The sequence below is a fragment of the Cyprinodon tularosa genome, unplaced genomic scaffold (assembly GCF_016077235.1).
Source record: "Cyprinodon tularosa strain WSP-4 unplaced genomic scaffold, ASM1607723v1 ctg551, whole genome shotgun sequence".
In the NCBI taxonomy this organism is placed as follows: domain Eukaryota; kingdom Metazoa; phylum Chordata; class Actinopteri; order Cyprinodontiformes; family Cyprinodontidae; genus Cyprinodon; species Cyprinodon tularosa.
The window spans coordinates 865608-878816 of record NW_024039287.1 but is presented as its reverse complement, the minus strand read 5'-3'; the positions used below and the strand labels follow the sequence as shown (position 1 = coordinate 878816).

At 36.8% G+C, this 13209-nt stretch overlaps 1 protein-coding gene across 1 annotated transcript in view; it reads left to right on the top strand.

Moving 5' to 3' along the window:
* Nucleotides 1-1590: 1590 nt before the first annotated feature.
* LOC119796546 (kinesin heavy chain-like) overlaps nt 1591-13209 on the top strand; it is a 30010-nt gene continuing 18391 nt past the window's right edge. Inside the window, exons 1-9 of the mRNA XM_038305148.1 lie at nt 1591-1918; nt 10328-10415; nt 10553-10626; nt 10695-10799; nt 10940-10988; nt 11070-11125; nt 11787-11874; nt 12136-12260; nt 12478-12582. Coding sequence (XP_038161076.1) covers nt 1787-1918; nt 10328-10415; nt 10553-10626; nt 10695-10799; nt 10940-10988; nt 11070-11125; nt 11787-11874; nt 12136-12260; nt 12478-12582 — 822 coding nt within the window. The 5' untranslated portion in view covers nt 1591-1786. The remainder of the gene's footprint in view (nt 1919-10327; nt 10416-10552; nt 10627-10694; nt 10800-10939; nt 10989-11069; nt 11126-11786; nt 11875-12135; nt 12261-12477; nt 12583-13209) is intronic.

Genomic DNA, 13209 nt, shown 5'->3' with positions numbered 1-13209 from the left:
TATAGATATTGCCTAATTATATAGATATAGGTATATATTTATATAGATATTTGCCTATTTATATAGATATCTTACCAGTTATAATATAAACTTTATCTATTTTCAGATATTCTGATGGGAAAAATATTACATCCCCCCGCTTCTTTTATGCCTCTACTTAATAACCTGAATGTGACCTTATTTGTTTCATTTACTGCACAAAAGTATTCACCCAAGCATAAGACCTGCTAAACAAGGCTAGACGTTAGCCTTACCTTATCGCCTGAGAAGCTGTTTTTCAGTGTTACTGTAGATGTTTTGATAAGGTCTGAGACTCCTTTAATTCAAGGCTATTTCAACAAACTAATGTTTGTGGAAAGCTGACTACTTTTTTTTTATTAAGATGTGTGTGAACAACCATCAGTCTAAGTTCAAATACCGGTTGTAAACCTGACATAGTGGAAAAATTACAAATCTTCTTTTGGAAACTTAGCTTGTAAGTTCAATGTGAACAGCAGCATTTATACAGAGTGTGCATGAGGAGAAATGGGCTCATGCACACTCTCACACGCATTTAATAGGCGTTCCCTCTCAGGAACGGGTACAGGGTTGTGCATGTACATTTTTTTTTTTAAGTAGACCTGCAAACTGATGGCGAGATGGAGCGGGGACCCCCTAATTGGTATGAAATTGTGTTATATCAAACTGGTCTTCACTCTTTTACAGATGGAGTAATGTAACGAAAGTAATTTCGCCCTGGGATTATTATGCTGCGTCAGACAGACAGCATCAGACAGTGTTTGGCTATTGCTTTAAAATTGGTATACGTATATACAGGGGCATGATGTTACATTAGGTCAGAATCAAAACCCACAACTCCTAAACAAAAGTCACAACACAACAAACACCACAATGGAAGTTGACAGAATTTGTCTTCAAAAGGAAGTCAGTTAGAACTTGAAAGGCAAAGCATGTATAGTTATGTATATGGCATATTTCAATGGCAAGGCAACTCAACTGTTAAAGAAACATTATCAATATTATTAATGGTGTCACTTTTTTCCTCTACTGTACATACCTAATATCAGTCTTCAATTGAGGTCTTACTGCTCCCAGCATCGTGTTTAGATCAAATTCCCAGAAGAGGGCTAATTCTCTACTTTGTTAAATGTTTAAGTAGGCCTACATGCAGACTGACTGTGCTCAGATGGATCCATTATTACAATTATACACAGTCCTATGGTTTTTCTTTGTATAAAAAAATGCCAATTCTTGCAGGACAAAAAATTTTTATTTTTCACAGGGTTAAATTAGCACATTTCATCACAACTCGGCAATTATTTTTTTCCCCTTAAAGTATTGTTGCTGGGAAATGACATAATTCTGTAGGAGTATGGGTAGGATCTTGAGTTAAAATCATCTAGGCCTAACATAACATAACTAGAAAATTGAATTTTCCCCTATGGTATGCATAAGTATTCATAAAGGGAACTCAAACCTCTCAGTTTATTTGTAGATGTAGGCCAGTTATAATTTTATTCAAGCGTTATGATCAGAGTCAGGCCTTATCGATTAGGTCATCCTGAGGACTCCGTTTCCCAGAATGCTCTGCGGCTCGGCGCTCCTGAATGGACCTGTAGGAGGTGGGATGTTCAGCAGCATCCAGATGGAGAGACACTGATCGGAACTCCAAGGTTCATCATCATCAGTCTGATCTGCCGAACCGAGCCGCAAATCCCAGCAGGTCCAGCGGGGATCTGTTTCTTTTCTCTCTGTTATTGTCTTTGCTGCTGCGGGCTGTGCGGGGATGGAGGCTGCAGAGTGCGGGGTGTGTGGAGTGAAGGTGATGTGCCGCTTCAGGCCGCTCAGTGACTCGGAGCGGAGCCGCGGGGATAAATTCATCCCTAAATTCAACGGAGAGGACACGGTGGTGTTGGCGGTGAGTTCTGATCGACCGGAACCAGGCAGAAAACAACAGAACCTGTTTACCGCACTGACACGCCCTCCTACTGAGTCCGAGCGCCTGGAGGAGCGCCTGTTTGTGCAGCAACAATAGAAACACAAACAGCTGAGCGTCCTAATGTGCATTAGTGAGGCAATTAGTTCAATTTCTTTTTGTTGCAATCTACTATAACAAAAACTAAATATCCAAGGCTATCTTTTTATTTCCCCTATGTACTTAAATAAATCTAATCAGCTGTAAAGTCATTTATTTATTCAGCTTATATAGCAGGGGCGTCAGCTGACCCAACACTATACAGGGGCACAATAGGGCAGCAAAAAAAAAAAAAAAAAAAAAGCAAGCAAAATTTTTTTTCTGGTAATTACTTATTTTAAAAAAGCATGAGCACAGAAAATGAATGCAAGCATGCGAGCAAATATTTTATAGCCCCTATTAAGTATTATAAATCATAACAAATGAATCATACAATCCGATTGCTATTTGAATATCTACCTGAACTAAACTGAATTCAATTGGCCCACTTGTTAACTGAACTGTATATCTTTAATCCACTACTGATGAAGGCACAATTTATCTCCATTAAATATCTGTCAGCAAACATGAACTTGAAAATGGAAAAACTTGAAATGTGCAACTGTAAACAGAAAAACAAAAAAACACCTCTGTATACATACATTTCTGTGTTTATCATTTCTATTTGGGCCCATCCTATGATGGTGTGATAGTGATGATCCTATGAGGTGTGTATATCATGGCCAGAAAAATAGGAGAGCTGGATGTTAATTTTTTTAACAGTAAACGGTAGCGTCCTGGGCTGGCTTCACTTTTGTGAGTCCGTCGATCAATTGTGACTGGCTTGTTTTAGAGAGTTCTCCTCTTTTAATTCCGCTGTGACAGCAAAGCTGTGAAAACTTAATTAAAAAATCAGTGCCCCAGGCATACCCATGCACCGCCAATGCACAATGGGCCCCTGTGAAAAGGGTCTGCCGATGCCGATGTCTAATACTGATCATTTCTGTAAAATCAGTAACAATAAGCTACTGATTAACTAGATGCTAACAGTTTAATGTTTTTCAAAAATCAAACAGAATAAAGATGAAAGCAACATTTCAGAGTCATTCATGTTGGTGTCTACTTTAAGTGATAAAGTGTGAATTATAAAAGCAGTTTCAGTCTGAGACGTGGAAAACATTAAGAAAAGACAAACAAATAAACAGGAACTATTGGGTTACTTACTACAGTAATTATGAATCTGCTGCTTTTTTGCGAAACAGAATGAATTAGATCTGAGAGTCTACAGAAATGTTATTGTTGAAAAGGATGACCGTCCCAGTTAGTCAGGCCTTAAGGAAAAATAGGCAGACGATAATAAGGCAGATATGAAATAGTTATAATGACCTGGCTTAAGAACAGAACATTTCAGTGATTTTAATGACAGTTGGAAAGTTTTATTCAGTTTGTTTGTAAACTTTTGCACACAAAAAACGGCTTTGCTGAAGATGCCCTGTATTGATACTGTATGTTGTGCCATGTACAGTATTTTTATGATGTACTCTGTGTGGTGGTGTTATGTTGTGCTTTACTGAAAGGATTTCCAGGGCCTCCAATTCCCTTTGAGGGAATAAGTCTAAATCCATATGTTTGAAAAAAAAAAAAAAAAAAAAAAAAATTGTTTCAAATAAACATAATTCTGGAGGAATATAGGTGATTGGTGCAGGTTATTATTCTTAACATTTTCTTCGCTCTTGAGAACATTTAGGGTTTACCCCACATGCCCATGATAAAAACAATCATCCCTCACAGGTTTCATTCAGACAAAAGGAGGAATGGTGTCCCTGAAACCCCTCATGGGAAATACCCTGTTACCATGACAGCAGGTGAAGGCTAACAAAGGTCATGTGATCAGCAGCAGTAAATTAACAGAAAAATCATTGCCAATAGATTCAGTCAAAATGACAGAACAGACTGAGCTGACTGAGTGTGTGGGTGCATGTGAGTGTTTGTGGTCAGTATTTGTTACCATGTGCAGACAATGTAAGGCACATTTTCCAGTAGTATTCTAATTTTGGGGACTTCCATGTCTGGTTCACATTAGGAAACGTTCCTTTACTGCAGTGGTTCTCAAACTTTTTCTGTCATTCCCCACTTTGGACAAGGGGGAATTTTCAAGCCCCGCCTGTCCCCATCGCCCCAACACAATGCTAATGAAATATGCAACAATCTTAAAATTTTCCAATTTTATTGAAGTAACAAGTAGTATCTAAATACAAACTATCTACATCAAATAACAGCAAGCTCAAATATAAAGAAAATAAAAATGCAGCTGTGTCAAAATTTGTATCAAGCTCAAAGATAGAAAAAATTAAAGTGCCACTCTGCAATCTGTTAATAAAAGAAAAGAAGTGAAATCCATCTGGCAATACAGGTCTATTTATCCCTGCATTAGTGGCTGCAATGAGCCTGTTTTGCATTGCACAGTTTCTCAAAACGGGGTTGCAGGCTTGATACTGCCACTCTCAAGTCATGCTCAATGTTCAGCTGAGATCTGTATTTTGTTTTCAGTGAAGCAACAGTTGAAAAGCCCATCTCACAGAGATATGATGTGGCAAAGGGAAGAAGAATGCACACAGCTCTCTGCCCGATGAGTGGATACTCCCTCTCCACTCCAAACCAGAATTCACTATTAGTCTGAGCATTAAACCTGAGCCTTAGGGTGGAGTCAGACGTCATTTCAATAAACTGGTCCTATTTATTTAAGAAAAAATATTTCAAATTCAGTTACTTATGATCAACCTGCGCCGTCAATCCCGGCGCATGTGCGCTTTATTTGCAGTCTGGACGCTGAGGGTAAACATGCTGTGTCTCTGCAGCGCTGAGAGGGACTCCTGCGATAGCGGGGGAGAACGGGGTTGGGACGGAGGAGGCGCCCCACGGCAGCACCTGCCGCTGGAGGACAAGAAAAGGAACGATACGTGCTTTCACGTAAGAGTCTCCAAAAGTCGCTAATTTTTCGCTAGTCCCTTTTTAAAAAAAGAGTCGCTGGAGGGGTCTAAAATATAGCGACAAAGTCGCTGAGTTGGCAACACTGGGGCGCGAAAGTTTATTCCGTTACAAATAATATGCCGACGTCACGTCAATCATTATTTTGGCACTTCAGTTCCAGGTGAAATTTTTCTCATATCTAATGTTCTTTTAATTAGACTGCATGTAGGCTATTAATGATTACTTTGTGGGTTTGATTGGTCTAAAAAGCGGCAACATGCAGCTATAAGGACAGTTTGCTCTCACACGTTCTACATTTATAGTCACACAACACACACACACACACACCGGAACTTGGCGCGCCCCACCTGTCACGTCTCAATTCCCCACCAGTGGGTCGCGCCACACACTTTGAGAACCGCGGCTTTACTGGGTTGGAGTTTTAGGTTTAGGACTGAGGTGAGAATTGAATTAAAGTTAGGTAATGGGGAGTGTCCGGGTAATGGTCTGTTTTAGGCCATACAAATAAATGCAAAAAGAAGGAATGTCCATGCAAAATCCTCATAAGGATTTTGGGACATGACATGTCTGTGTGTTTAGCTGAATATGTATATCTAAGCTCTATGTGCCTGGAATCGTTTAGCAGCAATCATTTTTCTTCCGTCTCATTGGTCCAGTCATCTCAGTCGTCTCCCTGGGGATGCAGAAATACAGTCACCATGGTGACAGGCCTTTTATTGAAGCAGACAGACCTGCAGCAAGACACTGACTCAAGATTACTGAATATAAAAGATTGATGGATGGATGGATGGATGGATGGATGGATGGATGGATGGATGGATGGATGGATGGATGGATGGATGGAATTCAGACTAATCTTTATTGAAATTTTGCATTTCCATCAAAAGATAAGTAAAAAAATCTGGAGGACTGAAGTTTATTTTAACTTACCAACAAACACTGCTGGCTTTGAATTAGAATATGAATTCAATCAAACTGATCTATACTGCAGGAAAACAGCAAACCTAATAACAACCCAAGAGTATACCAGTGGAAAGAAAAGTGATTTGGACTATTCAGATCAGAAGCTTTAATAGAACATATGAGGGCTGTGCCTTTAAGTGAAAGCACCGTCCAGACGTCACAAACCAACTGTTTAAAAGGCAACACTGATGCACTGATCCAGTTTTTCTCCAATCCAATGAGATATTTGATACTAATGAGATTTAACTGTTGAATGGATGCCATGTGAGTGAAAGCTTAAACCTTGACATTAATATTGTTAAAACAAGGAAGCAAACTCAGATATAGATGTACTTTATAGTATTTATTAACAAATAAGCAGCAAAAAAAGAAAAAAAAATTACAGTTTCCTGTAAAGTGCAATGGATTGGATCTCTGATATCCAATATCAAATTGCCGATATCTGATCCAGCTAATTAGGCAATATCAGAGCTGATATCTGATCCAGGTATAGTTCGAATATCAGTCAGGTAAAACCTTTTAAACAGTAGTGATGGTATGGTGTCCTTGATCAACAATGGTGATGTTTTCTGAGTTTGTGAGTTGATGCCAAGTGACATGATGAAGCTTTCAGTGCTTCATTGTAATCAGCTGCTTCTGTTTCTTTTGGTTTTGTGATTCCAGCTGCATTTTTCTATGGAAAATGTAATCAAGTTTATCTAAAGACAAAAAACAGATCCTCAATGTTAATTCTGCTCCTTCATAAAAACTAACATGACTTCAGCTTGGTTTCTAATAAAAAAACTTTGGTAAAACCGAGCAAAAAAGATATTTAGTCATGCAGAAATCTAAGTGATCACAGTAAGTCTATTTCAAATCAGTAGGACTGAAACAATTCATCGGAGTAATCACAATGAACCAATTTTTAAAATAACCGTCAACCAAGTTAGGATATTGTAGAAACGGTAAAATATGCCTTTAGCTGATGGAGCAACCACTTAGAGCAGTAATTATGTCAAAATTGTAAAAAAAAAAAATCTAGAGAGATTAAGATTAAAAAATGTTTTCCTCTGTCATATGCTCTATCCAGAACTCCTCAGGTGGAAAAGTTTAGTTTCCCCTGGTTTATATTTGTAAAAAATCTTCTTAAACGAACTTTTGACTGTCCAATTATTAATCGATAAATCAAAAAAATAATCAAAAGATTAATGAATTTGTAAAATAATCGTTAGTTGCACCCTACATTCAATGCATATTGTCTAGCTTATCATTTCTATACATTACTAGCAGTTGTAGCTTTGTGGGTAAAAATCTACTGAGGATAAACTGTCCAATGTGTGTTAAAGGCAGGATCTGACACATCACTGGTCCTGGTGCGTTTCAGCCTTCTTTTGAGCAGCCAGATGGTCAAACCGTCTGTCTGCCATGGCTTCATTCCACCTTTGCATTATAGAGTCAGCTGACCTTTCATGAGCTTTTACGGTTATTTGTGGCTGAGAGGAGTACCAGCTGCAGGGTGAGTCCAGCACCCCATGCAAATGTTGGGGTTTTTAGAAAACAAATGAAACTGGCAGATTTCCCAACTTCAAGTGTTTATAGAAGAAAGTGCTGCATTATCCATTCATTATTTCTTTTAATGCTTGTTGGATTTTAACAATACCCGAAAAACAGTAACATTATCTGCAAACGCATACGCAAAGTGAATTCGGTCTTTATAGCAATCTTACAGATAGGAACAGTTTTTGTCATATCTGTATTTTGAGCCAAGTTAGTTATGGTATTAGTTACCTGTTACCGGTACTAAGAAGTTACTTATTTCCAAGTACAGTCTATAAAGCCATATTAGCTGTGTATCTTGAAGGTAGTTATTTATTAGCAGAATGGAACTTTGACTTAAAACAGGAAACACGCAAAAATATGCAGCTTCCCTTTTTTGCGTGCCTCGTCGAATGTTCGAGACATTAAGGCCATGATCAAGGTCAAAGTGCCAATATGTTAACAACAGTAGGTATATTTGCCTTGCAGATATTGGGGAAATAGGTTAAAAAAAAACAAAAAAACAATACCCATAAACGTGCTACAAAAATTTCTAATATTTTTAACACAAAACATGCACACCAATAACTTGATACTTTAAAGAAGGCTTTTTACAACCCAATTTTCTTAACAATAAAGAGATCTTAATATGCTCTAAACAACTCAATGTACAGTGCAAACTTGTGTGAGAGCAGGCCTCCTTTTTTAAAATAATCTTCAATCCCCCATATAAGAATAATAATAATTAAAAAAGTGTTCAAAAAGTCCTTCAATTTAACATGTGGTTGAGTTTTTGTAAAAGCAGAAGAGAAGTTGAACTAAAAGCCACACTGCAAAAAAAAAAACAAAAACAAAAAAACAAATACAGTATTTAAAGTAATATCTTCTTAAAATAAGAACATTACTTCTTTAAGTGAAGCGGTAAGTCAGACACTTGCCAATGGAACAAGATAATTTAAATTTAAAATAAGAAAAAAAATTGCATAGTCTTATTTTGAGTGCTTATTATCTAATTATCTTAATTATTCTTATTTTATGAGTAAACATATTTATTCCATTGGCAGATCATCTTATTTACCTGCTCAAATTAAGGAGAAATACACCTAATTTGAGAAATTGTTACTTATTTCTAGATTGCAGTGTGACCCTTCCACCTTTCCAGGTGTTTAAGAGTCAGATCTTGTCAATTTTAAAACCTCCATTTATTATTTAGGCTGGTGAGCAAACTGAATTCAATGTGAATGAATCACATAGTTTTCAAAATTTTTAGACATAATAGTTTTCAAAGTATATATAAATGAAAGATGCTAACACCTAAAATCTTTATCTGTATGGAGACATCAAAGAACTGGAACAAAAATAATCTGTTTTGAGGTTTTTGGGTCATGCTTTCTTTTAAAGAAGCAAATAGATATAGAATGCTGACTAGTTTATTATTTATGCATTTTGGGGGACTTCAGTAGAGACCACATAAAATATATTGTCACATATTCTGTCTGGTCCTTTTGTTAACCTTTCTTCAAAAAATGTTTTTCTGCCTCCCGCAGAGCCGCAGGTTAATGCTAACAGTCTCTCAGTTTACAACTCGGACCTTCTTATCTTAAACATTTAAAAGCTGACAAAAACAGTTGAGACCAACATTCGTATTTGAATAAGAGCCTTTGAAATGCAACTTACAACATTTGCAGGATTTTGGATGCAAGCTGTAGTGGATCCAGATTATTGATGTTAAATATTGCTTTTATTATTGCTGTACTGGATATCCATGTCCTGTAGTATACTGTGTCTGCTTCATGGTATTTCAAGTTGGCATTTGTGAATCTGTTGGCTGCTGATAAACCTTCAAAACTGCCCTCAGATCAGTTTAATGTCAGCAGCCTATAGTGGTTTCATAAGACTGACAGAAGAAGACACACAAACAATCAGACTTACAGTCTGGTTTTATTTTTCTAGTGGATCTCTGAGGGAGAATTGTGTTTAAAAAAGCACACATATTATACAGAGTGAACAAGTGTTTAATTTGGCAAAACAAAAAAAAAACAAAATGATTTCAGTTCAGGTGAGCATATCAGCTTTAACCAGGGCGGCATACTCATACTATGTTTTTACACTTTGATCTGCCTTACATTTAGGTCTAAAAAAAATAATTAAAAAAACTAACAAAATTTGAATTGAAATAATTAATCTTTTTTTTTCTCTGACTTGTACTATGGAGGAATCTAAAGATCAGGATGATGCAAAGAGGCTTTCCAACTTTAAGGACTTGCAGCTAATCGTTAAAGCTGAATAAACTAAATATCTCTAAAAATAGAAAACGGTGTAAATAAATTTCAACACGCCGTTTGCTAACAAACTGTGCAGTACAATATATATTTGAATATTTTACTAATATTTAGATTGTTTTATTGTTTTTGGAGAGATATCTCTCATCTTCCTTTAGAAACAAACTTCTTGGATAAATCAAAATACTTTTAAATCGAAATCTGCCAGTGGCATAAATAATTGTAGCCATAAATAATTCTAGCTGCTGCTGCTGCTGCTCTTCTATAAAGGCAACTTATTAATTTTAAGAAAAACTGAATTTATTTTTATTTTTTTGGTATGGGTTTGTTATTTGTCGTTTATTCCATTAGGGGTAGTATTTTATTTTGAAAAGAGACTTTCTCCAGAAAACTGGAGTCTTTTATTTTTTGACAGCATTTCCAGAGTGTTTCACGGAAAGCTATATATGTAGCGACTACAGCAGACTCAACACTTTAAAATCCTGGACACTCTAGAACCTAAAGATCCATGTAGAGCTCCTTCTGCAGCCAGCGTGTTTAAAACTCTTATTTTTACAATGTGTTTCCTGTATGTGAACAGCGCTGTTATGTCTTAGTTTTAAATAGCTTTCCTGTGTTTCAGGGAAAGCCGTATGTATTCGACAGAGTCTTTCCTCCGAGCACTGAACAGATTCAGGTGTATGACACCTGTGCCAAACAGATCGTCAAAGGTGAGGCTGATCCTAATCCTAATGATATTAAGATAATAATAAGATCAGATGAAATCAGAATTAGGAAAGCTTCAGATTGCCTTTATGCATTTTTGCATTATCTTCTATTAGTTTATATTTTTCTCTGGTTGTTTCAGACGTGTTGGGAGGATACAATGGAACCATCTTTGCTTACGGTCAGACATCATCAGGAAAGACTCACACCATGGAGGTAGGTGTGTTGGTGTTTAAGTGATAGATCATGTTTGTTTGGCTTTTCAAACATATTGTGTTTTTCAGGGGAACCTGCATGACCCCCATATGATGGGGATCATCCCACGCATCTCCAGAGACATCTTTGACCACATCTACTCCATGGATGAGAACCTAGAGTTCCACATCAAGGTGATTATACCATCAGTAACACCAAAGATGCTATTAGCTTCCAGCTGTGCAAACAGTATAGAATACTGTTAATTTCCTTAGTATAACTTTGTTGTTAGCTTCTCAGTATTATTTGCTCATGGGATCCTCTCTGTTTGCAGGTCTCCTATTTTGAAATCTACTTGGATAAAATCAGAGACTTGTTGGATGGTGAGATGTTTGAGATTTTTTTTCCCTGTTATTAAGATCCAAGAGTTGGTTGCCATTAATAACCATTGTTTTATATTTTAGTGTCAAAGACCAACCTGGCTGTTCATGAGGATAAAAACAGGGTCCCCTATGTTAAGGTAACATAATAACAGAACATTGTATTCAATTAGTATTAGTGTGATATTTATCACATGTGTCGTTTATCAGGACAACAGTTTGACACAGCTTTCATATAACTGTGCCATTTTAATATTAGAATATTATTATTAATAAAGCTTGTATGTATGAGAAAAAACAGGTTGATTTTCTACCAGTGATATTGAAGTGATGGAAAAAGTGAAAAACATGATCCCAAAGGTCGTATTATCAGCAATAAGAAACAATAAACTTTGGTAAGCAAGTTCAAAAACAGGCCGAAGCTCCATCCTTCCATCCCTGTGTTTGCAAGGATATGTTGTGCTTGGTTTTCTCCAAATCCAATGCTAGAGCAAGAATTAATTTCAACCATTTTTACTTTCTAAAGCTATAAAAGTACAATAGATTATACATTTTACTAACACACAGCTGTAGCGGTCACCAGTAAAAACCGCCAAAACTCCTGATTGCAATAATATTGTCATATTATGATGATGCATTTGACAAATGTGCCTGCCTACTATTCCCCTATGATTACCAATGGAGCAGCAAGATTTAAACTAGTAGTAGAAACTGTCTTTGTCTAATTAATTTGTATTTTTGCACATTTCCAAAGGGATATTAAAGCAGCATGTGTTTCATGTTTACTATATGTGTTGTCAGGGTTGCACTGAGCGTTTTGTTTCCAGTCCTGAGGAGGTGATGGATGTCATCGATGAAGGGAAAGCAAACAGACATGTTGCCGTTACCAGTAAGTGTTCTGCAGAATCGGCTATTACTGAAGTGATATTAACACTGTTCCTCAGAGTTAGAACAAAATAGCTTTTGGTGTTTCTGTCCAGTATTCGTTCAGCAGTAGTTCTTTAGATTGAATATGGAGAAAATGGCAACCATCTCCTTAAGAAATAAGCTTGCACCTGTGTTTTGAAAAAAAAACAAAAAAACAGATGCTTTGTTCGGCTGGTGTATTTCCAGCTGATGTACCTGCTCTTCATCTGTCTTCCTCCTGCAGACATGAACGAACACAGTTCTCGCAGTCACAGTATTTTCCTGATCAACATCAAGCAGGAAAACGTGGAGACAGAGATGAAACTGTCTGGAAAACTTTATCTGGTCGACCTAGCGGGGAGTGAGAAGGTGTAACCCATTTTCTTTAATCATCTGTGTTTTTCCAACAAATATGTTTTTTTTCTGTTCGACTACCTTTTGTTAGAATAGGTTAACAAAGTATAAATCCCATAAAATCTGTAGATCCCACTATCCATGAGGGCATCCAACATTCCTAATCTCTTACTCTCTTTCTCATCTCTTTTCTTTCATATATCTCTTCTGACCATTTGCTGCTGTTGATCAGGTAAGTAAAACTGGAGCTGAAGGATCTGTGTTGGATGAGGCGAAGAACATCAACAAGTCTCTTTCTGCTCTTGGAAACGTCATCGCTGCTCTGAGTGAAGGAACAGTAAGTAATCATCAGATGGCCAAGAGCTGAAAAGTAGTTTTATTTGTTAAAGGAAAGACCTGGAGCCTATGGGGGAACTTTAGGTTAAGTTCACTATTTTGTCTCATGTCACCAAGATGGACTTCAGATTAAGATCGACACCACGTAAACACACCTCTCTACCAAACAACCGCATGAGAAAACAATAAAACAGAAAGGGCCCGAATGAAACAAAATGTCATACTATACTCTAAAAACAAGTCTGTTTATATTTGTCCATATTTACATATTTGAAAAAGCTAACAACTTAAATTGGTTTTAGATACCATTACGGAGCTTAAATGACAGAAAACTTCATACAATACCTTCATCACTAAAGCAAATGGTTCCCATATTTAGCCCCTAAACACCAGAAATTATTTAGAGGTTGGTTTTTATGCTAAATATGGTTGGTTCATCATAGTCTGGTTTCGACCTGTTAAAAAATGAGATGTGTTTGGTTGGTCTTATTTTGTCCCACTTTAGATCAATAATAGATGCTGAAAAGATGTTAAAATGCTAGGTTTTCAATGTCTTTTCAACAACCTGAAAATTACAGCTTTTCAGGTTTCACTTTTCATCCAAATGTAGACGTTGTTTGGATTTAAA